The 26,382-nt window shown below is 41.0% G+C and overlaps 1 protein-coding gene across 1 annotated transcript; it reads left to right on the forward strand.

Moving 5' to 3' along the window:
* Positions 1-20,455: 20,455 nt before the first annotated feature.
* On the forward strand, positions 20,456-26,212 carry LOC124690321 (BAG-associated GRAM protein 1-like). Its single transcript, XM_047223716.1, has 17 exons — positions 20,456-20,725; positions 20,828-20,887; positions 21,007-21,180; positions 22,368-22,496; positions 22,619-22,665; positions 22,747-22,867; positions 22,950-23,066; positions 23,476-23,505; positions 23,596-23,695; positions 24,110-24,216; positions 24,291-24,437; positions 24,523-24,627; positions 24,743-24,889; positions 24,983-25,036; positions 25,404-25,467; positions 25,576-25,637; positions 26,105-26,212. Exons 1-17 carry the CDS (start codon positions 20,456-20,458, stop codon positions 26,210-26,212), a joined length of 1,842 nt encoding a protein of 613 aa, XP_047079672.1.
* The last annotated feature ends 170 nt before the right edge of the window (positions 26,213-26,382 follow it).

A 26,382-nucleotide genomic window follows, 5' to 3' on the forward strand; every position in this document is an offset into this window, starting at 1 on the left:
AAAGGTACTGATTCCATTTCTTTAGATTTGGAGATGGGTATATCTAAACCATCGCAGATACGAAGTAGGTGAGAGTTCGGAACAAAGAAAAAGAAGAAGAAGAAGATGAGGGGTCAAGTGAATAGGAATCCTCCATGGATGACTCGGAGAAGAGGCGCTGTATTCCATCGGGGATATGTATGAGTCTTTATCTAGTTACTTTGGAATGACAGATCTCTGTCTCGGCACTTCGTCCGATTCAGATTACATACCTACTGGAAGGACCTATGTTCCGGACGGTGTTCGGAAGACTAGTCGCTGTATTGGTTGGACCCCAGGGATGTACGCGGAGGCGAATGAAGACGATGAGGAGTAGAGCTCCAAGGAAGAATAAAGTAATCTAGGTGGTATTGTAATAGAACGTATTTTAAATTCCCGTTGGCTTGGGCTTGGAGCCAAATAAGTGGTTTATATGTACCACATGTAATATAAGTTTGTGAGTGTGTTATGTATTATACGGTGTATATACATAATAAATGTTTGTTTTGGATTTGCTTCTTGATTTCATTATGTGACTAGTACTGGGCAATGAGTTGAGCTCGAAAAACATTTGCATGGTGTAATTATGAGTAATCGCTCTTTGTTACGAGGACTAGGGGGAAATGGCGTTAGTTGAAACCGAAGATGCTCGCGAGAGAGCGGGAAGGAAGAGAGAAAGAGGAGGCGGATGCAGCAGCTAGAGCGAGAGAACGCACCACCACCACCACATCCAATGATGCATCCAGATTTCCAACAAGTACATGAGGGCAATGGAAGAAGATAGGAGGAGGTACCAGGAGAGTCAGAACAAGAACATGCAAGATTTCTTTACCCACGTCATCAATGATAGGGGTAATGAAGGCAGGGGAGTAACCTTATCAGACTTCCAGAATGCAAGACCACTACCTTTTGCATCAGCCCCAGAACCAATGGATGCAGAAGACTGGCTCATGGACACTGAAAGAAAGTTGAGGACCGTTGGATGCAATGATGAAGAAAAGATTCGGTATGCCACTTATTTGTTGTCAGGTCCAGCAGCATCATGGTGGGAGAATCTTGTGGCAGTACACCCTCCGGAAAAGGTGTTCACCGGGAGGAATTCAAGAAGAAGTTCCGGGATGCCCATGTTCCGGAGAGCGTGGTGGAGCTGAAGAAGAGAGAGTTTGACGAGCCGCATCGAATATCGCACCTATCATGCAGTATGTCCGAGATTTTAATAGACTGTCAAGATATGCACCTGAGGAAGTGGACACTGATGAGAAAAGGAAGAAACGATTCATGAAAGGCATGAATCCATATATGAAGATGCAACTGAGGTTGGCACGGATTGCAGAATTCCAGGAACTGATTGATTCGGCAATCACTTTCGAGGATGACTACAGGCAGGTCCAGGAGGATAGAAGGAAGAAGGCTCGTATCGAGCCAAGGAAGTACCCGATCAGTAAACCGACTCCGGATCGGAGTTTCAAACCCCGATTCCGACCTACCGGTAATCGGTATAACCGGGAGGTCAGAATCGAACCCAAGAAATCGAGATCATATGCAACAATTGTAGGCGGAGGGGACATATTCAAAGGGATTGTAGAAGCCCAGGATCATATGCTATGGTTGTGGGAAAGAGGGACACATCAAGCCAGAGTGTCCAAACAAGGCGTCATGGAGTGGACAAAGCTCCGGAGGACGAGGCGGAGGTAACAACAACAACAACAACAACAACAACAACAACAGCAACCGGAACAACAACAACAACAAGAGGGGAAAGCCATATGGGAAGCTGAATTGCACAACTTTGGAGCAAGCAGGAGAGTCGGATCAAGCAGTCGTAGGTACGCTCAGCATCCTTACTCATCCCGGCAAAGTATTATTTGATACTCGGAGCAACTACATCATTTCTTGCACGGGAATTTGTGGAACAATTCGGGCTTAGATGTTCTAAGTTAGAAACACCTATAACCTGTCTTATCCGCGGGGGAACGATCTTAGTAACCCACGTGAAAGAAGCACGAGTCATAACCATTTGTGACTCGTGTATATTTCGCGGACCTGTTCATCATCCCCATGAAGGACATATCGGTCATCCTAGGAATGGACTCGGTTAACGGAGAATGGCGCAGTAATCAACCGTGGAGACAAGACAAGTATCACTCCGAAACTCCATAGGAGGTCGGATAGTGTTTCAAGGAGACAAGTACACTCGAGTTGGAGATAGGATTGGAGCTGAATAGTATCGAAGGAGGTGAAGATTGAAGATATTCCTGTAGTGAATGAATTTCAAGATGTATTTCCCAAGGAACTACGGGAATGCCACCCGATAGAGAGATCGAGTTTACCATAGATCTAATTCCGGGCACGACACCAATAGCTCAACCACCATATAAGATGGGGCCAAAGGAGTTAGTGGAACTGAAGGCTCGGATAGATGAACTGGAACTGAAGGGATTTATCCAAGAAAGTGTGTCACCATGGGGTACACCGATTATCTTTGTGGATAAAAGAGATGGAGGAAGGAGAATGTGTGGAGATTACGGGAATCTTAACAATGTAACCATCAAGAACAAGTACCCTTTACCCAGAATACAAGATCTTTTGATCAAGTTCAAGGAGCTGGAGTCTTCTCGAAGATAGATTTAAGGTCGGGATATCACCAAATCAAGATCAAGAAGGAAGATGTGCCAAAAACAGCGTTTGTGTCAAGGTATGGACACCATGAATACTTGGTTGTACCATTTGGACTAACAAATGCACCAGCTATTTTCATGAATTTGATGAACAAGATATTCATGAAGTACTTGGACAAGTTTGTGATCGTGTTTATCGATGACATTCCGATCTATTCCAAAGATAAAGAAGAACATGCCAAGCATTTGAAGATAGTTCTGCAGATTTTAAGGGAACATCAGCTATATGCAAAGTTCAGCAAGTGCCGATTTTGGTTAGACAAGTGTTGAATTTCTTGGACATGTCATAACCAAAGAGGGAATAGCAGTGAATCCAAGCAAGGTTCGATCGGTATTGGAATGGAAGTCACCTAAGAATGCTAAGGAGATCGGAGGATTCCTTGGTATGGCGGGCTATTATCGGAGGTTCATTGAAGGATTTTCGAAGATTGCGGGACCAATGACCAAGTTACTCAAGAAAAATACTCCATTTGTGTGGACGGAGGAGTGTGAAGCCGGTTTCCAAACACTCAAAGATAAGTTAACCACGAGCACCGGTGTTAGCAGTTCTCGAACTCGGAAAGGATTACACGGTGTATTGTGATGCTTCCAAGAATGGACTTGGATGTGTTCTTATGCAAGATCGGAAGGTAATAGCTTATGGATCAAGACAGTTGAAACCACATGAACACAACTACCCGAGTACATGATCTCGAGTTAGCGGCGATTGTGTATGCTTTGAAGAGTTGGAGACAATTTCTATATGGATCCAAGTGTGAGTTATACACTCGATCACAAAAGTTTGAAGTATTTCTTCACCCGAAAAGAATTAAACATGAGACGAAAGAGATGGTTGGAGTTGATTAAGGATTACGACCTTAAGATCAACTATACACCAGAGCAAGGCTAATGTAGTAGCAGATGCCCTAAGTAGGAAAAGTACGGAGAATCAACCTACGGAATGGGAGATTCCAAAGGAACTTCGGAAGGAGTTAGAAGATGCTCGAGATCTTGTTTATTCAAGGTGATATCAAAGGAAGTATAGCAACCATGAGGATTATGGATGAGATGTACTCGGACTTGAAATATGAGATTATCCGAAAGCAAGCGGATGATTTGTTCATTCAAGAGGAAATCAAGAGGATTGGCGAAGGAAAACCATCGGAATTCCACCTAGGGGATTTTGATTCATTATACTTCCAGAAAAGGATCTGTATACCGGATGATCCAGGAGTGAAGTCAATCATATTAAAAGAAGCACATGAAACCCCTTATTCCATACATCCGGGAAGTACCAAGATGTATATGGATTTGAAGGAGATGTTCGGTGGAACAACATGAAAAGAGAAATAGCACAATATGTCTCGGAATGTCATACATGTCAACGAGTGAAGGCGGAACATCAGAGTCCTGCGGGATTACTCAAACCACTAGAGATACCGGAATGGAAATGGGATGAAATCGGAATGGATTTTGTTACTGGTTTACCAATGACTAGTAAGAGAAAGGATATGATATGGGTAATAGTGGATAGACTTACCAAGAGCGCTCACTTCATAGCCGTAAACACAAAGGATACTGCAGAAAAACTTGTGGATATATATGTAAAGGAGATTGTGAGTAAGCATGGAGTACCAAAGAAGATAGTCTCAGATAGAGGTTCAATTTTCACATCGGCATTCTGGAAACAACTACAAGAATCTTTGGGATCCAAGCTGGATTTCAATACAGCATATCATCCACAAACCGGAGGACAAACCGAAAGAACCAATCAGATACTTGAAGACATGCTTAGAGCTTGTGCTCTGAACTTTGGAGGTTCGTGGGAGGATCATTTACCTTTAGCGGAGTTCTCATATAACAATAGTTATCAGAGTAGTATTCAGATGGCACCGTACGAGGCATTGTACGGAAGGAAGTGTAGATCACCAATTTGTTGGTTTGAAACCGGAGAAAACAAGGAGTTTACACCGGATTACATCAAGGAGAGACAAGACGTCATCGAGGTAATCAGGGATAGACTCAAAATAGCTCAGAGTCGTCAGAAGAGTTACGCCGACTTAAAGAGAAGAGATTGGGAACCGAAAGTGGGAGACATGGTATATTTGAAGGTTAGCCCAATAAAAGGACTCAAAAGGTTCGGAGTAAAAGGAAAACTAAGTCCTCGATACATAGGACCATTCAAGATACTCAGTCAGAATCGAGAAACAGCTTTTGAGTTGGAACTACCGGAACGGCTCGGTCTAATTCACAATGTTTTTCATGTATCACAACTCGGAAAATGTTTGAAGGCACTGATGATCCTATTACACATGAAGAAATAGAGCTACAATCGGACTTAACTTATGTGGAGAAGCCCGAAAAGATTCCGGAAGTACGAGTGGAAGAAGTTAAGGAATAGAGCAATCAAATACCGCAAGATACAATGGCAACATCATCACGAACGAGAAGCAACCTCGGGAGACCGAAGAAGAGCTCGGAAGTCCTACCCCGAGTTATTCGGGTACCAATCTTAACTTCGGGACGAAGTTTACGTTAAGGGGAGAGGTCTGTAATAACCCGAACATAGGAACAACGAAGGGTAGATTTAGAAATGGGATGTGCATTTCATCGCAAAACGGGGGAAATTTTCGCGCCTTATTGCAACTAAACCTAAGAGGGATCGAGGTTCTCTCTCATTTTGCACTTAGGGTTAGGCAATGTGAGTTAGGGAAATTTCGACATGATCTCTTTTGTATCTTGTTGATTTGGGAAATTGATTTTATTTGACAAGTGTTAAACATTAAACAATAATCATTACACAACATAAATATGAATTTACAATTCAAACACAATATATTATTCAAATCCTTTTGGATTTCAAAGTGAGTATCAAATACAATATTTAATCAAGATTATACACTTTACATAATGCAAAAGCTCATAAACAAAAACTTGAGCTTTATTGATAACACAACACAAATTACATTGTCTTTACGGAATTCTTGATACAAGAATTGATGAATAATAAACAGAAATAAAAATAAAGATTACAAATAGTTCCTAAACTAAAATTTAGACTATGTGCCTTGAAGTATCTCTTCATGGCCATGTCCATGATTCAAAACCTGCAAAACATAAAAACCAATACTAGACGAGAATGTTAAGTGTAGAAATTCGGTTTGGACGATTAGTGTGACAGATTCGGTTTGGACGAGTTAACCAAGTGTCATAGACACTTGTGCTTGTCCAAAACCCGGACAACACCGAGGATAAGAAGGAGCGGACCAAAGCCGAGCAACCATCGGGGCTCAAGTTTCGGCATATGAGCACACTCGCTCATGTGTGCTGTGCACACAACGACAAAGGCGATGCACTAGCCTAGTCATCAAGCAAACCAGGCTTGTGTGTCAAGGCCGGAGAGGAAGTAGAGACCATATAAATAGCACACAAACCCTAGAACCATGACGATCGACCACATATGCAAATCACCGGGTAAGGGTGAAGCGGAACAAGCTCGAGTTCATCCAGTTCTTGAGCAAGAACAGAACCAAACCATACAAAACCACTCAGCCACCGAGGAATCATGGTGACTTGAGAAGATCATCCAAGACCTGGAGGTGGAGAGCTGTACACAAAACCCAAGTCTGCATCAACCAAATATTTCTTTCTAGGAGCTGGAACAAGGTATACCTAGTTCCTGGAAAAGATCCCATGGATCTAATCCATCATATGCATGAGCATGGGATGAGCAGATGCTCATATGGGTAGATCATCACTTGGTTTTCACCAAGGATTACTCGCCGATCAAAAGCCACTAAAATATAAAGCATCTAGGTACGGATCCTATGCACAAGAAACTAGCACATATGTACGGATGCACACACTAGCCGATTTGATGCATAGGTAGCACCGAGTAGATGGCAAGGATTAGCAGCCATGACTACACAATAAATCCTAAGCATACAACCATCGAAACCCTAGATTTCTTCACGAGGCAAGTATATTGGCATTCATAGTTTCTATGATTCCCAAATATACAAGCAAAGATGAGTAGCCAACAAGATCCAACCAACCAGGTGAGCAACCGGTCGGTAGCAAGGCTACCGAGGTCACTTCACACTTAGCACCAATTGAGAGAAAGCCAAATACAAAGCATCACTATCCGGAAATGGATTCAGACTTTAATTGCTTGATAAATAATCATGAACAGCAAATTCATATCAAGCAAGTCATTTAAAATCATCACTGCATAAGCAGTTCTTCATAATCAAATTAATACAAGCATGAATTTATTACAGATCCATGCTTAGTACTGACAGTAGCACACTATTGAGCAGCATAGTTAATTTATAGCCACAGTATTAACCAGTAAGCCATCACTGGCAATCAATTGATCAAATGGATCAATTATAGCAAGCCAAGTTACACAGAGAGGTTAGCCAACAAGCAAGGAATGATCCAATGGATCATTGGCTTACGAGAGTAGCACTAAATCATATCACGAGCACCTCGGCACACACACAAGTGTCACGAGATGCAAAACAAGTACACCTAGACAAGCAAGCACGGTAGAGCATGGCAAGTATAGAGCATGCTAGGAGCAGCAGAGAAGCAAGAACAACATGAACGAGCATGTCGAGCAGCGAGTGCCGGTACCGATAATGGTAATTGGACCATGTGCTTGCAATCAATCCAAACATAGACGAATTGCATCGGAATAGCAAGGCTGCGGGTGATCACGGGATCACCGGAGAGCAGCGAGAGCTTGAGGAGGAAGAAGAACAGCACCAAGAGGAGGCGCACGAGAGAAGAGGTGGATGCAACACTTACTTGCGCTGGAAGCAGAGGCTAGGGCATGGCGAGGCAGTGCTCGCGCGGCCCTAACGGCTGCAAGTCCAGGGTAGGCGCCGGCGTTACGCCGACGAGCACAAACACCACCACAGCACGGCACAGAGACGACGGCACAAGTACTGCAAGCAGCACCTGCGCCAGGTCAGTCTCGGAGGCGCACCCGTCGTCGGCGAGGACGAGATCTCGCCGGAGTTCGTCGCGGCGATTCTACCCGAGATCCAGATCGGAGGCGATTCGCCAGGAGAGGAAGAGAAGGAGAAAACCACGCGGACAGATCGATAGATCTGCTCGCGGCGGTTCTGATTCGGTAGGTGGCTACGGCGGAGGAGCTCGGAGTCGGCCGGAGCGCGGCGGCGGCCATGGCGGCGACGCCATCGCCACGGGCGTCGCGAGAGAGGAGCTAGGGTTAGGAAAAAGTGAGAGAGGGCCGAGTGAGTGAGAGCGGTGGGCCGTTCGGCTCCACCGAGCCGCTATGGGCACGCCTTAGTGGGCTGTCCCATGGGCTTAGGTTAGTGGGCTGGGCCCAATATGGGTCCAGGGGGTATTTTAGTATTTTCACAATTTAGAAAAGGCCATTATTTCACCAAATTTTAATAAATAAAATACAACTCTAAAAATCCATTAAAAATTGGATTGGTGAATGAAAAATTATTCTTAATAAGAATAAAATATGAAATAAAATTTGATGAACAAATTTAAATTTGTGAATTTTATGAATTTAAAATAAACATTTGGAATTTCAAATTATATTTCCTTGAATTAATAAATCAAGGAAAAATCCCAAATAAGTTCAAATACTTATTTTTAAACATTTCAAAATGAGATTCTATTATTCCAAATCATTTCTATTTGAAAAAGGTATTTTCCAAAGGAAGATATTCTATTCCTTTTTATTCTCAAAAATATAGAGACAACTCTATTATTTCAAATTATTTTGGAATAAATAATAAATCACCAACATAAAGTAGTTTACTTTGAATTATGTTACCTTGTGTGAATTAAAGTGTTTTATACATTAAAACAATTGCAAATTATCGCCAAAGGCATAAATCTTAACTCAACCCTAAATTGTAATAACTCATCGGGATAAAGGGATTCAACAAAAAATAATACATCCATGCATGCATCATTTGGATTTTATAACATTGTCCTTACCGGACAATGATGCTTCTTTACAGAACCCGAGGTCCAGGTTCCATCCAACGCATTGAACTGCACTATCTCGCAGTCCACAGGCAAGTTCACCCTTGCTCATGTCAAATTTGAGTATTTTCTATTAATTTAATGCAAAGCTATATGACTTATCATTCCTGCATTGAAAATGAAATGTTACTTTTCCAATTATGAATATGACTATGTGGTTGGCAATGGAACCAAGGTATGTGTTGATTGGTGGAGGTTCCATTGCATGGGTACTATTCATCTAGGACTAAGTACCAATGCCGTCCAGTGATTCTAGCGCCGTACATATCGCGTTGACCATAAGATCTATAATGGCCTGCGGGAAGCCAGCTGTATCTTTTCCCTCTCGCATGCCAACGGATTGGTAATAAGGGTTGCCCGGATCAGTCTATCTTTGGTAAAGGTGGGGACCTGTGGTCCTGCACAGTCTACCATTAGATACAGGAGAGGGTAGACTTATTATTGGTCTATGAAGGATTGTAAGGGTTGTCCGGATCAGTCTATCTATGGTGTATAGAACAGGGCATATAAGTTGTTCGGCTCAGTCTACCTTAATGGTATAGGAGAGAACAAGTGCCTGGGTTAGTCTACCCATAAATATAGGAGAGGACAGACTTACAAAAGGGTGGGTCTGCGAGGTCGCGGAGAAGGCGGTGTGGGCTTGGATCTTTATACCTGGCCTCACACCAAGGAAGTGTGAACGGGGGCAAGTCCTCGCGGATGGCAAAAAGGGTGAGATCTCTTATGGGAAAAGTAACGCACCTCTGCAGAGTGTATTAAATTGTGGCTGTCACTCCCTGTTCGGGAAGGGAACTGCGAACGCGGCGAGGAAAGGAACTCCGTGAAGTTCTAGTCAACTCCGTGAAGACCGACGGGCATAGTTTTCAGAATAAAATAAACCTTTTGAAGAAATGATTTCGAAACATGCATTGACCTAAGATTTTCCGATCGAAGGTCGTAGCTAGTGCATCAAACACCTTTTACTCTTTTGAACTTGCCGAGTACCCCTGTACTCACTTTATTTCGACACCCTTGCTAGACCGTGATACGGAAGTGGAGGCCATGACCGATGGAGCACCGGGAGGAAGCTACGAGCTGGTCTACGAGGAACCTGATCTTTCCGGGGGAGTTGAAGGCGTAGACTATGGGATAGTCTACGGACCCGATGACATGGAGGTGGAGGAGTAGTGATATACCCGAGTAGCATAGAGCCGAGCAGCGTAGTGGCATACTTAAATAAGTTGCTGAGCTCTTTTCATATCTAGTTGGTTTGTACTAAGTACCTTATGTTGTAGGGTGTTCTCATCGGACTCGTGAGAATACCAACTTGTTAAGACCATGATTGTAATATATTATCGAGTGTTATGACCTGCAATGTTTCTGTTGTACCACTCTGAGGGATGTGATATTTGTGAAGAAGTCCCTTCATGAAGATCATATCAACGACTTGTATACTACAACATGCAGTGGTATGCTGGGTCACCGCAGCTTTAGTCTCGTCCAATTCTAAGAATATTTCCTGTACCACTTTTCTGAAATACAAAAACAGCAGAAAACATGGAACTGGCACTGTGACATCTTGTTAATAGGTTAGTGCCGGAAATCATATAAAAGTGCATTGAAGTGTAAGCAAAACATATATGAATTGGTGTAACACAAGCATGTGGCATCAAAAATTATAGATACATTTGAGATGTATCAAGCATCCCTAATCTTAACTCCTACTCGTCCTCGAGTAGGTAAGTGATAACAAAATAATTTTTGAGGTGACATGAATCCAACACAATCTTTATCAAGCATGTAAAGCATTGTGAGTTGGGATCAAAGTACTCTAAACATAGTCATGATAGATATAATTCAGTAGAACTTAGCAACTATGTTATAACATGAAGAGTAACGCAAACAAAGGATCATGAATAATAGTGCATTGAAAGCAACTCTTTGTTTATGAGCATAGAGTAAACATAACCAAGTGGTACTCAACATGTCCTTTATCGAGTAGCAAAACATAAATGTTAGGACATCTTTAAAGTTCAGAGGGTGACTAGATACAAGTAATTTAAGAACAAGCAATAGCACTATCATGAATCATTCAATAATAATTATGGGACTATGCACATTGCACTAAGAATGACAACTATGATCTCTTAATCGATGCATAAAGTAGAAGATGAAGACTCAACATAAAAGTAAAAGAGAGACTCTTTGCAGAGTAAACAAGATAAACAAGTTTTATAAACCTTCCAAAAAGTATAGTACTTATTAGCTTTGAGCTCTCATTGCCCCTATCATAAGCATGTTGAATGGTTAAAGTTAATGTGAGTCAAATATGAGCTATATGCTTGCAAATCACAAGTTGAAAATCTCATGTCCCTTGAATGCGACTACCTAAACCTCATGCTACTCAACTTAGGTCCCAAATAAGTTCTTGTCATTGTAAGTATACATGTATCATTGAGAACCGCCAACGGGGTACCTCTTTCCCGATGATATGGAGGCACTCTTGTAGGAGCAATCCCATGCCAAAGTGACAAGACAAATAGACAATGAGCATCTCAACAATTTTTTTTATTTACTATGAGTATAGCTTTTTATTGCAAATGCTTAGAATGCTCACTATGGTTTAGCTGTAAATTTCCACCATGAATGATGCATGGCTTAGATTAGCGGCCCAGGTGTTTCTCTAAATCATATACAAACTCCATGGACTTACAAGTTTCCATTTTATTTCGCACCGCTAGGCATCCATAAACAAAAGAACATGACATCAACTAAATATAAGTGCAATGTCGAAAGTGTTCCCCATGAAAGCATGGTTATACTAAGAGAGAAGTCCATATTACCCCCCTAAACTTGTCATCTGGTTCAGTTTACAACCCCAAACTTTAAGTTGGTTCGAATTTCACCCTCAAACTTGAAAAACCGATCGGATTTACCCCTTCCTTTAATTTAACCCGTTTTTTCCTGCCAATACAGCTTTTATTAATCCCAGAACATAACGTACTGTACATGTGTGTCTCCAGAGCACACGTTCCTTGGCGTACGTATGTCGTTCGTCTTCGTTGCCGTTCGTGGGCGCCAACGCTAGAGCCGGACCTTACTAGCACGCTGCCCTCCCTGCTCATGAGCCACCTTCCAGCGGCCGACGGCGCTGCCGCCAATTCAGTGCACAGGCTGCATCTATCCATTGCCCAGGCCGCCATACAGATACCTGAATATCTTCTCCAGGTGTACTAGACGGTGGTAAAAAAAACTGAGAAAACAGTGTATATAATCAGGATGCAACGCCAATAGCCATGGTGGTAGTTGCAAGCAGAATATTCATTTGTAATACATCCAAGGAAGTGAACTGAAACAAGAATTTTTAATACATCTAGACGTGGTTCAACAGAAGAACAACCAAATAAAATCAGCCACACACATTCTCGTGGTGCAGCCTCAAATGACGATGAATTTCTTCAATCTCACATTTCTCACGGAGAATCATAGACATAGCATCTTCCCCACCGACATATTCCAAAGTCCGGCCGTCATTGAAAAATTTTCCGTCGAAGTGGAACCGAACAGACAAATAATCCTTCTGAGACATCTACAACCTATCAAACATATACAAACAGATGTTATGCCAAACATAGAAGAGCATTACTACATGATCCACATATGCTACTAGGCAACACTACAATGTTCATGTTTCTGCCTTGTACTCGCTGATCAATCTTAGTACATGGGCCGATCAACAATGTATTGATCTAGTGGAGTCACTATATTAATTGAACTGATCCATGCATGCTACTACACAACGGAGTTCAGACGCGAGCTAGTTCATACGTACGTTTCTTCCTAATCTCTTTAGCATTCACCTAGCCAGCGTAGAACGGAAAGGACTACAACATACCAGATCTTGGGCGACGTAATACCAGCCCTAGCGGCAGCAGCCTGGGGAAGGGCGGACGACTGCCTACGTCGACAGCCTGGTAGGAGTGGGCGGCGGCCTAAGCAGGGCGGCCTGTACGGCGGACGGCGGCCTTGGTAGGATCCGGCGGCGCCGTGATCTGGCTGGCGTGCCGTGGAGACGGCGGCCCAATCGATACTGGAATCGCGTTAACACAGAAGAGTAGACTAGGGCGATCTCCTCACAGCTTTTCTACCGTATGCATGTACGAGTACAAGGGATGTACGCAAATACATGTACATTTTTTTGAAGGAAAAACCGGGTTAAATTGAAGGAAGGGGTAAATCCGATCGGTTTTTCAAGTTTGAGGGTGAAATTTGAACCAACTTAAAGTTTGGGGTTGTAAACTGAACCGGATGACAAGTTTAGGGGGGTAATATGGACTTCTCCCTTATACTAACTCCCAATTTGCAATTTGCAAACATACAAACTTCATAAGATAGGCATAATGATCAAATTTATTAAGTGCAAGAAAATAAATGTGCCATCAAGTTCGTGGGAGCTTTACTGACTAATTTTCTCATGCCAAAATTTAATTTGGAAGATAAATAAAAACATGATGAATTACTTCAAATAACAATAATGCTACTAGGCAGATATGGTGGACACAATTGGAAAACTTTGGTCTTTGTGGTGGTTGGATGGACGCCTAGATTTCATACTCAGGACAGGCGAAAGCTAGCAAAAGACTGGAAGCCACCAACTAAGAGAGCAATAATGGTCATAATCATGCATAGCGACAAAACATTATCAATAAAAGAATAAAGTGATATTACAAGTCAAAAACTAAATGATCATAGATGCTTTAGTTGACTGGTTATAGTCATAACATGGTATAAGCATGCGCCAAGTCAACCCAATAAAGCATCAAAGGAGAATACCACAATATTATGCTTTTATGATGGAAACAACACATTATTATTTCAATGACACATTATGCACTCTCAACCATTTGACATAAGTCATGCTACAACAATAAATACTAAGCATATGACAAGAATAACATCCAACATGACATCCCAAAATCTATGCCACAATCTAGACAAGCTTCCTTTTGCATCACTATTGTCATGAAATATTTTACTCGTATCCAACACAAATCAACTTATTTGAAATAGCTCTCGGAGATGAAATACATTATGTAATAGAGATATAATAATAAATAAATAATAATAATGATCTCTAAACAAAATTCAAGTGAAAGAACAAGAGCTAAACGCAGTACTAGAAAACTAGAACACTCACAGAACAATAACAACGAAAACTAGAGTGTTCTATGCAATTAAAACAGAGCGGGTCTTTCTCCAAAACAAATGTGCCGGGATCCAACATATGATACAACAAACAAAACAAAATAAAACAAAAAAAACAAAAGTGAAGCTCCAAGAATAACACATAGCGTATGAAACAATAAAAATATAGTGCATAGAGAGATGACATGTTGCTTTGTTGATGAAGAGGGGATGCCTTGGGCATCCCCAAGCTTTGACGCTTGTACCTCTTGGATATTTCTTGGGGTGCAGGGGCATCCCCAAGCTTGAGCTTTTGTCCATACTTCATCTCATCACATCATTCTTCTCTTCCTACACTTGAAAACTTCCTTCATACAAAACTTCGCAAAATTCTTTATTAGCGGCATTAGTACAATTAAAATAAATAAATCCACTTGGGTTCAGTTCTAACATATATCAAACATCTATTAATGCATTAGATACTGTATAAACCTTTCAAAAAGCTCTTTGATCAAAAGAACTAAAAAAGAAAGAGATTTAAGTGGTAAATGCAAATAGTGCAGAAATCTATCAAAACAGAACAACAGGTAAAAATCGATTTTTTTCTAAAATCCTCTGTTGCTCATCTTGAAAAGTGATAAACTAACGAAAGTTAGATAATAACCTGGGGAATATGCATAAACAATTGCAGATCAAAATTTCGCTCTGGCTATTTTTATGTTTTTTTGTGGTAACAGCACAGAATCTATTTTCATGACAACAACGTCTGCAAATCTTAATTTCTTTCTATTAGAGGCTATTCTTGGCACAAAAACGAAATACAAATGATAAGAAGAGGTTATTACAGTTGTAATCTAAGACTCAACAAAAAGAAAAATTACAGTAAATAAACATGGGTTATCTCCCAAAAGTGATTTCCTTTAACGCCTTTCAGCTAGGCGCAGAAAAAGAGCGAGCATCAAGTATTATCAAGTGAAGAAGCATCAAGAAGAAAATTCAAAACACATTTAAGTCTAACCCACTTCATATGCATAGGAATCTTATACACAAATAAATTCACAAAAAAAAGTGACAAGCATAAGAAGATAAAACAAGAGTAGCTTCAAAACTTTCAGCATATAGAGAGGTGTTTTAGTACCATGAAAACTTCTAAAACCATATTTTCCTCTATCATAATAATTTTTAGTAGCATCGTGAATAAAATCAACAATATAGCTATCACATAAAATATTCTTATCATGAGTCACATGAATAAAATAATTATTACTCTCCACATAAGCATAGTCATTCTTATTAATTGTAGTGGGAGCAAATTCAACAAAATAGCTATCATTATTATTCTCATCACCATAATCATCAGATATAAGGAGACATATTGCAATCATAATTAATTATCTCCTCAATAGTAGGTGGACTGAAAATATCATATTCATCATTGTAATCATCATAGCAAATTTTCTCCTCTAAAGCGGGGGAAGTAAAAAGAACATTTACATGAAAACTAGCTTCCTCAAGCTTAGAATTTTTCGTAGCATTAGCAATAATGGCGTTCAAAGAATTCGTACTAATAACATTGCCATTAGCATGCAAATAAAGTTCCATAGGTTTTTTAATTTTCTCTTCGAACACTTCATGTCATAACTCAAGATAAATAGTATAAAGCTCTCTAATTTTTATTAATTTTCCATTAAGTCTAACTAGTGAAAATAAAAACAAGAAACATCAACATGGTAAGTGAGCATGGAATAAACTAAGCAAAACTATAACAAAGTAAAGAGATTGGAGATGAGAGAATTCCCTTGCAGAAATTCTCTTTCTCCCCAGCAACGGTGCCAGAAAATCTTGATGGTCTCTGGTGATGGCGCTAGCCAATCTTGTTGAGCGTTGTTGTGGAAGCGGTTGGAAAATCCCAAGAGGAATGTGTGATGAGCACAGTAGAAATTTTTCCCTCAGTACGAAACCAAAGTTTAATCGACCAGTTGGAGAAAAGCGTGACTTCTGAAGGTGTTGCTAGCTGACTAGTGGCAGGGCGCACTACCGGCGTCAGCAACAACATGGAACCTGCATATAACACAACCAAAGTACTTTTCCCCAAATTACAGTGAGGTTGTCAATCTCACCGGTTTGCTCAACACAAAGGATTAGATGTATCGAGTAGAAAGAGATGTTTGCAGTAATTAAAGAGAACATAAATTGCAGTAAGTAAACAAAACATGATGATTGTATCAGTGTAAAAGAAATGACCGGGGTCCACAGTTCACTAGAGGTGTCTCTCCATAAAGATAAATAACATGTTGGGTGAAAAATTACAGCTGTGCAATTGACAGAATATCGACCATACATGACAAGATGATTACTATGAGATTTGATTGAGCATTACAACATAATACATAGACCGTAATCCAACTGCGTCTATGACTAATAACCCACTTTCCGGTTATCGTCCAAACCCCTTTCAGTATTAAGTTGCAAGCAACAGATTATCGCATTAAGCAATGTGTGTAAAGTAAACAATAGAATTACCCTCGGATAAAACATTGTTGTTTTCTCCCTAGTAGCACCAACACATCTACAATCTTAGAAGTTGTTGTCACTCTCCCAGATTACTAGAGGCATGAACCTACTATCGAGCATAAATACCCCCTCTTGGAGTCACAAGCGTCTACTTTGCCAGAGTATCTAGAAGCAACGGAGATCATGCAAGGTGACAAATAACATATGACATGAATATATAATCGACCTTAACATAGTATACAATATTCATCGTATCCCGGCAAACACAACATGTAAGAATACATAAAGATGATCTTGATCATGTAGGGCAGCTCACAAGATCTATACATGAAGCACAAATTGGAGAAGACAACCATCTAGCTACTGCTATGGACCCATAGTCCAGGGATGAACTATTCACGCATCACTTCGGAGGCGTGCATGGTGATGCAGATGCCTTCGGTGATGATTTCCCCCTCCGGCAGGGTGCTGGGAAGAGCTTCAGAACCCCCCGAGATGGGTTCTGCGATGGCGGCCGTGATGGAACTTTTCGTGGATGGAGGCTCGGGTATCCAGGGTTTTCCCGAGATCGTGAATAAATAGGCGGAGGAGGCAAGGTCGGTGGCCGTCTGGGGGGCCCACACCACCCCTAGGCGCGGGCCACACCTAGGCCGCGCCTAGGGTAGGTGTGGCCGCCCTGTGGTGCCACTTCGTCCCCCCTTCGGACTCTATCTTTGTTACGGTAAAATATTGACTTCGGCTTTTGTTTCGTCCAATTCCAAGAATATTTCCTGTACAACTTTTATGAAATTCAAAAACAACAGAAAACAGGGACCTGTCACTGTGGCATCTTGTTAATAGGTTAGTGCCGGAAATCATACAAAAGTGCATCAAAGTGTAAGCAAAACATATATGAATTCGTGTAAAACAAGCATGGAGCATCAAAAATTATAGATACGTTTGAAACGTATCAGTTCTCATCTCTCTTTTCCCTGAATGGAGCAAGAATCATGGGGGAGACTCGCCTGGGGGCCTGGAGACCATGGACCCCTATACTGTGAGCAAGGCACACTTCGAAACAAAGAAAAACAGGTTTCAATTGGAGTCTTCGGCCCCCCAAGACCGGAGTCTCTGACCCTAGGAAAGACAGAAATAGCTGATACCAAAACGGTCATAACTAGAGCATCCAGACTCTGATTTTGATAATTTTGGGCTTATTTTGAAGATAGAAAAAAGCTCTAATTATCATGCATAGAACCATAATAGTCCAACAAGGGAGGGTAAAACTAAAAATGAAGACAGGTTTAACATATCGATAAGAGACAAATCAGTAAAACCTCTAATATGGAAAACACAATAAGTTGAGTTAGGAAACTCTGATTTAGGTGAAACCAATTTTGTTGGAAATAGGATGACAAGAGATACCCCACAAAGAATGAAAAACTTAAGTAAAAGTGGATTATATTTTTCCACCAATTTAGATGTGAAACCTCTCAACGCGAAGAACTGGGAAAAACTCCAATATCAAAAACGCAACAAGTATTTTATGTGAAATCCGTTTTCGATAAACTAGAGCTTGTCATGAGAATAAGAACAAGCAATAAAAACCCATATGGATAAGATACAAATAATCAACCAATACATGTGATGCAATAATGCAAAGGTTTGAGCTCTCTCCGAACGATATGATTGAGTTACTCACTCGAGAGCCCTCTGATAGTATGGCAACTAACTTATAAGCCGGCCTCCTAACTAAACCACGGGACCGGTAAGAAAGAAAACCTATCAAGAATAAATCTTAACCTTGCGCATTCCACTTGAGCTAGATGATGATGATCTTGACCGCAATAAGATGGAATGCCCTTCTTGATTGTTCTTGCTTGATGGAGTCTTGTGGATTGCTCCCCATACTCCACTATGGGAGATCTCCTTCTTTGTCGCATATTCACATATCCATGATCACCATATGGATGGCAAGCTTCAAGCTCATGATCCCTTCGGGATGGCTCATCTTGAACTTGCACACAGTTTCTTACTTCTTCATCTTGTTGATGTCTTGAAGATACACATGAGAGCTCACTCAATCTTCTTATTCAAGACATACTTGTCACTTGATCTTCTTCTTGCAACCTCAAAGCGAACATATGCTTCAAGCATTGCCTATAGATAAAACCTACAAATATAACTCAAAGAAAATATTAGTGCACATGGATTGTCATTAATTACCAAAACCACACATAGGTGCTCCTTGCGCTTTCGAAAGCGCCGCTGGCCACCGTGCCACCGGTCGCCAATGTCGAAGGTAGGTTACCGTTGCACAACATCTCCACCTCGCCACAGCGCGATGAAACGGCACATGGAGCCATACTCGATGGATGAGCGCGCGGGACATGGTCCAATGCACGCTCCTCTGATCAGCACCGCCACCACATAGACATACAAGACGGAGCACGTCATCACCTTCGATTTCGCCTCTCTCACTCACAAACTCAGCTTAATCGCGGGAGGTGGAGGGGGAGAATGTCGCTAGGGTTTTGATCAGCCGACTAGTTTTGTTCGGGCTGTAGTTGTTCTCGGTCGTCCGATCGATCAGGCGGTCCAGATCGCTGCGGGGAGGTTTCCCGGGCCGTGTGGTTTACTGGGCCTTTTCTGAGGGTGGGATACGACCCATGTTTCGTCATTCCGGCAACTTTTGGGATGCCGGGACAAGTGGTTTACAGAAAATCATTTCCTAAAATATGATCACGAAGCATATTATTGTTCTGGACAGAAATGAACCAAAAAGATTTTTTTTGCTTAGAATATTTAGTATATTTTAAATGTTGTACGGTCAATTTAAACATCAAATATGTTGTTCCTTAAATGTTTTAATGTTATGTTTATTTTGAGAATGTTATGTTTGCGAATTAATTCTAACCAACGTTGTATTAATTCTGCATGTTCAACCCTCTAATGTTTATGATGAAATCTAGAAATCGATCACTGATCCAATTTAACTACCTCTATGGGATAGACCTCAACACAAAACTTTTGAGTTTCTACTCGTGGAAGTGATGTTTTGGCACATGGGAGCGTATGCTCCCTTTATTTTGAAATACATGTTAGGCACATTTTAAAATGTCAAAAAAATTGAAACAAAAATTTCCCACGTACATCTTCATGTGCTACGCGCTCACAAAGTCGTTTCATGAAAAATCGACATATCATGTGATGTGTGTAAAAAAGACAAAATTCGGTGCTGAAACAAAGACATTGTCACAAGATAATTTTTCTCTTTTTCGCTTAGACTACAAAAAATATCATTTTTTCGTGAAACTTGACGAATACACATATATTATGGAGATGTACATGTAAATTTTTTTGTCAAAATTTTTTGACACTTGGAAATATGTTTTTATGGTAGAGGGATCATACGGACCCGGGAGCCGAATTGAGTTTCTACTCGTAGAAATTATTGACTCTAGAGATATAGTAATGTGGACAAGACAAAATTGTCACATGTATGAAAAAACAAACTATCGTAACTGCATTGGGCATGTCCGCCCCCCCCCCCCCCACCATTGTTGTTTAGAACGATGTAATGGTTTTGCTACTCCTCTGTACATGTTCAATTGACTGAAGGTATGTCCGTGCATAAGCTACTTTGTCTGCACAATTCGTATCAATTTAATCCAAACGGATGCAGTATATGATTCTGAGTTTCATGATGTCAATTGCGAAATTATCAGTTTTTTTTTGTTCTTTTAGGATTTTTTTATTTATTTTCAATGTTGACGCGAGCCATCGTAAGACCTCTGTGACATGGGAAGACTGATATGTTAGGCTAGACATAATTAAGAGATGTTTTGGTTATGCTTAACTTTAGCTTTTTGCTCTAGGCTTATAAGTCGTAAGCTAAAACCAAAAGCATCCATCTCAAAGAAAAAAAACAAAAGCACCTATTTAGGTGTTTTTGTGGCTTAAGCCAGAAATAAGCCAAGCTTAGCACTCCTGACTGCGAGCCAAACCGAGGGTGACGGTCGGGGCCGCACTTTTATAACCGGTCTTCGCTTCCCTCGACATCTAATTTGCAAGAGATGGTGGCGACGATGGGCGCTCAGTACTGCTCCTGGTTGCTGCGCTTCCTCCTGCCGTCGCTGTGGGAGGCGGAGGTCGCCATTTCCGCCGCGGCGCTCCTCGCCACCGTGGCGCTCCTCGTCGTCCTCGACCAGACTGCGTCGAGCACGAGCGCCACCTCCTCCCCGCCTTCTTCAGCAGCTGAAGCCTGCGGCCGGGACAGCCGATGCCGGAGACAGAGGCGGAGCCGCCGCGCAAAGAGAAGCAACAAGGCGGCCGCCGAGCCCGGACTCGCCAGCGAGGTGAGACCGTACCGATCGTGCGCGGGGTGCACCGCGTGCATTGATCCGCATTTCCCCACTCAAATGGCAATGCTAACTTGGTTCCCTGATCAACCCCCGCAGATTGAAATCGTGGCTGACAGCTCTCCCTCTCGGGGCACCACCACCGTGTACGTGATCAAGGTACGCTTCGTCTCGATCAGTTCCAGCGTACACAGCTAGCTAGCACTAGCAGAGCACTGGTGGCCTGGTGCGGCGTGTGTGTGTGTTCATACTTCATACTATGATTTTGCTTGCGTCAGGTGGAGCTTGTGTCCGCCAAGTACCTGATCGGCGCCAACCTGAACGGGACCTCCGAACCTTACGCCGTAATCTCCCTCGGCGACCAGAAGCGCTTCAGCTCCATGGTGCCTAGCCCGAGAAATCCTGTGTGGGGCGAGGAATTCAACTTCCTGGCCGGAGAGCTACCAGCCGAGGTATGAACACAACAGTGCGCCGTCTACTTTACAACATTCTTTGCTGATGTTTCTTTGAGCAGTTAATTAAACAAGATTTCTTTAGAACAAGAGTTCTTTTTAAATACTACATAATACTCCCTATGATATATAATAAGTGTCGAGAGATTTAGTTCAAATTCATCTGACACTTATTATGGATCAGAGGAAGTACTAGTTTGGTAAATTTGCTAAAGCCCCGACACTTACTATGGATCGGAGGGAGTACTAGTTTAGAAATTATAACCCATTCACAGTAAGCCCCTTTACCAGCCAATCATTTTCATGCTCAAATGGTCCACCTACCACCAAGAGACCCTAATCATGGATGTCTCAGTTCAAAACTTCAAACTTGAACTAATAAAAAATATTTTATGCGTCAATATATAGGAGTTAATTAACTAGCCCACTCCTTGATGATCCACAAAGTGCCGTTCTAGGTTTAATATCTCAAACGTGAAGGAACGGCGATAGAGGGAAGAAAAAGCACAGGGTGTATGCCAGCCTTGATCTTACAAAGCAAAATGCTTTTGCACTCTTGCTATACTGCTAGTTTTTTCCATTCTCTCGGAGAATCTTCAGAGAGCACGGTATATAGTATAGTACTGGCTTGCCGACGAACTTTCAGCACCGTTGCAGAAAGTAGCATCATAAAAATTTCAGAGTCACTTTGCTTTGCCATAATCATGTGGCAGAATTTTTTTCCCCTTTTCTCTAGATATTTTCCCCACAAAGGTAGTGGTCCAAAATTACGATGCACCTGACGCGTCCCACATTCGAGTTTTATATACTGAACTGAACGACGGAATGGAAAAGGTAATCTCTAAAGTAGCAAGCAGCATGATCAATTCTGGCAGAGTACAGTGCGTGCATATGCTTGCATGTAGGTGCAGCATCATATAGCTTCTCCGAAGCAACAATCCTTGCATTTTCTCCTGTCAGGTGTCAATGATTCACAACCAAAGGTGTTACCGGGCACAAACAGTATATGAACTGTATGGAAAAACCTGGCTGGCTAGATTTGTTTCATCAGCGTGTTTCTTGACTATCCAGTAGCTGGAAGTGACACATAATTTCAGCACAAATGTTAACAAGATATGCTGCTGCGCACATTTGATGCCAGAAACCTGCTTGCCTAAATTTGTGATATATTTCTGTTTTCTGGATAGGTAACCATAACAATATATGACTGGGACAATGTATGCAAATGCAAAGTTATCGGATCTGTAACTTTAGCTATTCTCGGCAAAGACGAAACAGGAGCTACTTGGTACGACCTGGACAGCAGATCTGGTCAGGTAGGATATGAATTGATGAATAACCGCAGTCTTCGTCCATCTCAGTGCTTCATACAGTATCAACCATGTTTATGCTTCCATCAAGTTAAGCATATATTTACAATGCCAAATCATGCTTGCAGATCTGCTTGCGCATTAGCTCAGTGGAGGTGCTTCCGACTTCTGATAGGTAACATCGATTTGAGGAAAAAAAAAAAACAGCAGTATTTCTGATGATAAACATCCTTCTAATTTCATCAAATGTTTCCAGCTTCTTTAAGCAATATACTGAAACTAACTCCCATAGAAAGATGCTACTCAATAAGCAACGGTTGGCGAGGATTGAAGACAGTGGTCTTCTGCAAGCTATAACCGAATTTCCTCATAATGAAGTACTAATTCTCAACAAATGATAATTGCACATACAGCATTGCATACTCATCTGAACCGACAGATTGCCTCGTCTACTTGCAGATTGTTCACCACAGTTATTCGTGTGCTCTGGAAAGGTCCTTCTTGCACTGTGGGCGTATGTGCATCTCCTCATGGCATCTCTGCTTCCACTCTAACGTATTCGCCAAGCAATTGAATGTAAGTACATGTTGTGAAAATGTGAAGCCCAAACTGATCCTTGTACGGTTTTAACTAACGAGTAAGATAAGGAACATCAACCACGTCAGAACTGTTAAGTATATTATAGCTCCACTTCCTATCAGATCGTTCTTTTAGATTAGTTGGTTGGTAGGTGTATCCTAACAAGAACATCCAAATTAATAAATTATTACTCCACTACACCAACCTTGGTAACTAACTAACTAACACAAATCAGGTAATTGCTGCAGCAAATTAGGAACAGTAAATAACACTGATAGTATGGAAATATTGACAGGCAAGTTCAGTTCTTTTTTTTTTCAAATTCATCCTCATAAGGATTTCTTAGGTTCCTTTTTTTCCTTTGAGAACTTTGGGTTCCCTTTCTAAGGCCTACAATTATTTTTAGGTGATTATTCCATTACAAGACATATATGAGGTATGAAACCTACGAATCTCTTTATTATGACCTTAGTATTTGGTTTTAAATGGTTGAGATGGTTGACACATGCATGATTTTACCCTGCAGATAAGGAGGAGCCAGCATTCCCTTATAAACCCAGCTATTACTATATTTCTTCATACCGGTGCAGGTGGTCATGGAGCACCTACACTGTGCTGCCAAAATGGTAAACTATTTTCAGTTGGCGTGATCTTGGAGATCCTCCCTGAAGCCAAATTTACTAATTATTTTTCGACGGCATATTTTTTACAAAGATAGATAAACCGCATGCCGAATTGCAAAACTAAATACTATTTATGGATTCAATTTGCTCAAAACTTGTATGATTAAATCGCATGCCTATTTGGAAAGTTATGTGCCATTATGGATTTTATTTGTATGATTTATTAAATTTCAACATCAGTGAGCTTGAACTAGTTCATTTTCAAGTTCATACTCCTTCATGAGTAAATATTTACTACTGAAGGCAGTAAGAGCACAACAAGTCCTAGAAATATAGTCTACTGTGTCACTTTCATCTTCCATGTTGGAAAACTATCTATAGATCTCTCAATTGAGCATTCCTGGTTTAATGTTTCAGGAAGCATCAGGTACAAGTTCACATCCTTCTGGAACAGAAACCGTACATTTCGAGCTCTAGAGGCAGCATTACAGAGTTACCGAGCAACCTTGGATGCTGAAAAGCAGGTATTCAGAAAGTATTCTTGTTTCGTATTTTGATTTGATGGCAACCACCTGACAATCTGTACTGGTATACAAAGGTGAGATCACATTTGCTTCCTAAAGCAGAAAGTATGAATGTTATTAGCAGCAGAACAGACAGCATAAAGACAGAGGACAGAAGCATTGAACTGGCTATCACATACCAACCATTCATCAATGAACATGTTCTTGTAGATGTAACCAGTGTGAGCATCCCAGTTCAATTTCCAATTTTGTAATATGCATAATTTATATTTCTGTTCCTAATTGTCAATATGATACTGTCTTCAGGATACCTTCCCTGGTACAGCTAAGAAGTTTTTCACTGTGATACTAGGTGACAATGCAATGTTTTTTCAGCAGTACCGAGATGCACGAAAAGATACAGATTTAAAGGTGCACATTTAGTCAACTGCACTATGGCATATCCTTTTCATGGTCTCAATTTTTTCACCAAGTAAGCTGCTGCCAGCATTACCAAACATGACAGTTGAAGGTTTTTTTTCTCCAGCTGAGTAAGTGGCATGTCTCAGATGTGTACGGTGGAAATTTCCGGGAAGTAACTTTCAGGTCGCTGTGCAACAGTCCTCTGTGTCCTCCGGACACTGCGGTAACAGAATTGCAGCATGCTTCTTTCTCGAAGGACAAAAGAAACTTGGTAACAAAAAAAAACTGATAGGTTCACTGCAAATCAACTTACATGGTGTTATTTCATCCTTTAATGCAAGCATACGTCCCTATTTGATTTCAGATCTATGAAACAAAGCAGCAGGCACACGATGTCCCATTTGGCTCTTACTTTGAGGTATTTCGCATACATGTTCTGAAATATCCTACGTCCCTGATTCTGACATAGTAAAACCAGAATAGTATCTTTTAAAGTGTTTCAAAGACTAACTTGTGCCCTTCTGGACCCGATTTAATAACATTAACCGCAATTCAGTTAATCGTGTATAATATTTAGAACCTACACCTTAATGATTTTTTATTAACCTAATAATGTACTCATATACACCCTAAGATAGAAATGGTAGTAAACAGCAAACAAAATTCCTATCTTAACCACTTTATTCCCTATGTCAGCCCACAAAACATTTGGTTTTGCTAGTAGATACGTAAATATTTTTGCCTGCAGGACAATTGTAGCTGATGCTTTGGTTTTACTGTTGCAGATCCACTGCAGGTGGTCTCTAAGAACGACCTCTAGTTCAACATGTCAAGTGGATATAAAGATTGGTAGGTTGAATTTCAATCAAGTTTACTTTCATAAAAATTACTCCTGAGTTTATGCAGCACAAGATGCATCAGGTAATATTATTCATTTAAACTTTGTGCACTTAATAGGTGTCAACATGAAGAAATGGTGCATTTTGCAATCAAAAATAAAATCAGGAGCAACTGACGAGGTACGTCACACCATCTTATCCATTTTAAGGTCTCCTATGAACGAACAAGTGCTGGCAACATAGAACACCGATAATATTCACATCTGTAACATGAAATAAATGGCATGGTTTAGAATCCTAACCGTTTACCCTCTTTATATAATTGTTGCATCAAAATCCAGCATCAGAAGCTAATTCATTATAATCCAGAGTACATGGATCAGCCTGATAACAATTGATGAAAGAACAAAAAAAATTTGGGCTTCAGGAAAGCTCTTCGGTTGTTAGGCATCACTTGTCTTTAAGGTATAAAATTAAGAATATGAGAAGAATATGATAATATGACTCCACGTTGATCTGCAGCAGAAGCATGCAAACCTCAATTAATGTAAACCATAGAAACCATATACGAAATCAGGAACCTAATTTGATCTTTTATAAACAGTATTTGACTGTCTTCCTAACATGACCTGGACCTTCTGGTACAGTACAGGAGAGAAGTTTGCAAGATTTTGGAGGCTGCCAGTGATTATACCCTCAGAGCCGAGTCAAATGGCCCAGCAAGTGACGATACTGTGGCGATATCCTCGGCATAAAGACCCGCAGAAGAAATCCACCTGCATAGTTCCATGGACATATACAAACAAAACATATTTGCAAGATGTGGAGGCTTCTTGCACCATAACCTGAAAGCTTCATCGAAGAGTCAAGACAGTAATGCTATTGCAGCCTACAATCTTGAAGACAGTCAAATACAGTTGAAACG

This window comes from Lolium rigidum, chromosome 2, assembly GCF_022539505.1.
Source record: "Lolium rigidum isolate FL_2022 chromosome 2, APGP_CSIRO_Lrig_0.1, whole genome shotgun sequence".
NCBI lineage: Eukaryota > Viridiplantae > Streptophyta > Magnoliopsida > Poales > Poaceae > Lolium > Lolium rigidum.

Bases quoted from the DNA above. Each gene is read 5' to 3' on its own strand.
- LOC124690321 (XM_047223716.1), top strand. From the start codon at position 20,456: ATGGGCGCTCAGTACTGCTCCTGGTTGCTGCGCTTCCTCCTGCCGTCG. The intron at 22,666-22,746 runs GTAACATCGATT...AAATGTTTCCAG, and splicing joins GTGCTTCCGACTTCTGATAG to CTTCTTTAAGCAATATACTG. The intron at 24,438-24,522 runs GTGAGCATCCCA...TACTGTCTTCAG, and splicing joins TTCTTGTAGATGTAACCAGT to GATACCTTCCCTGGTACAGC.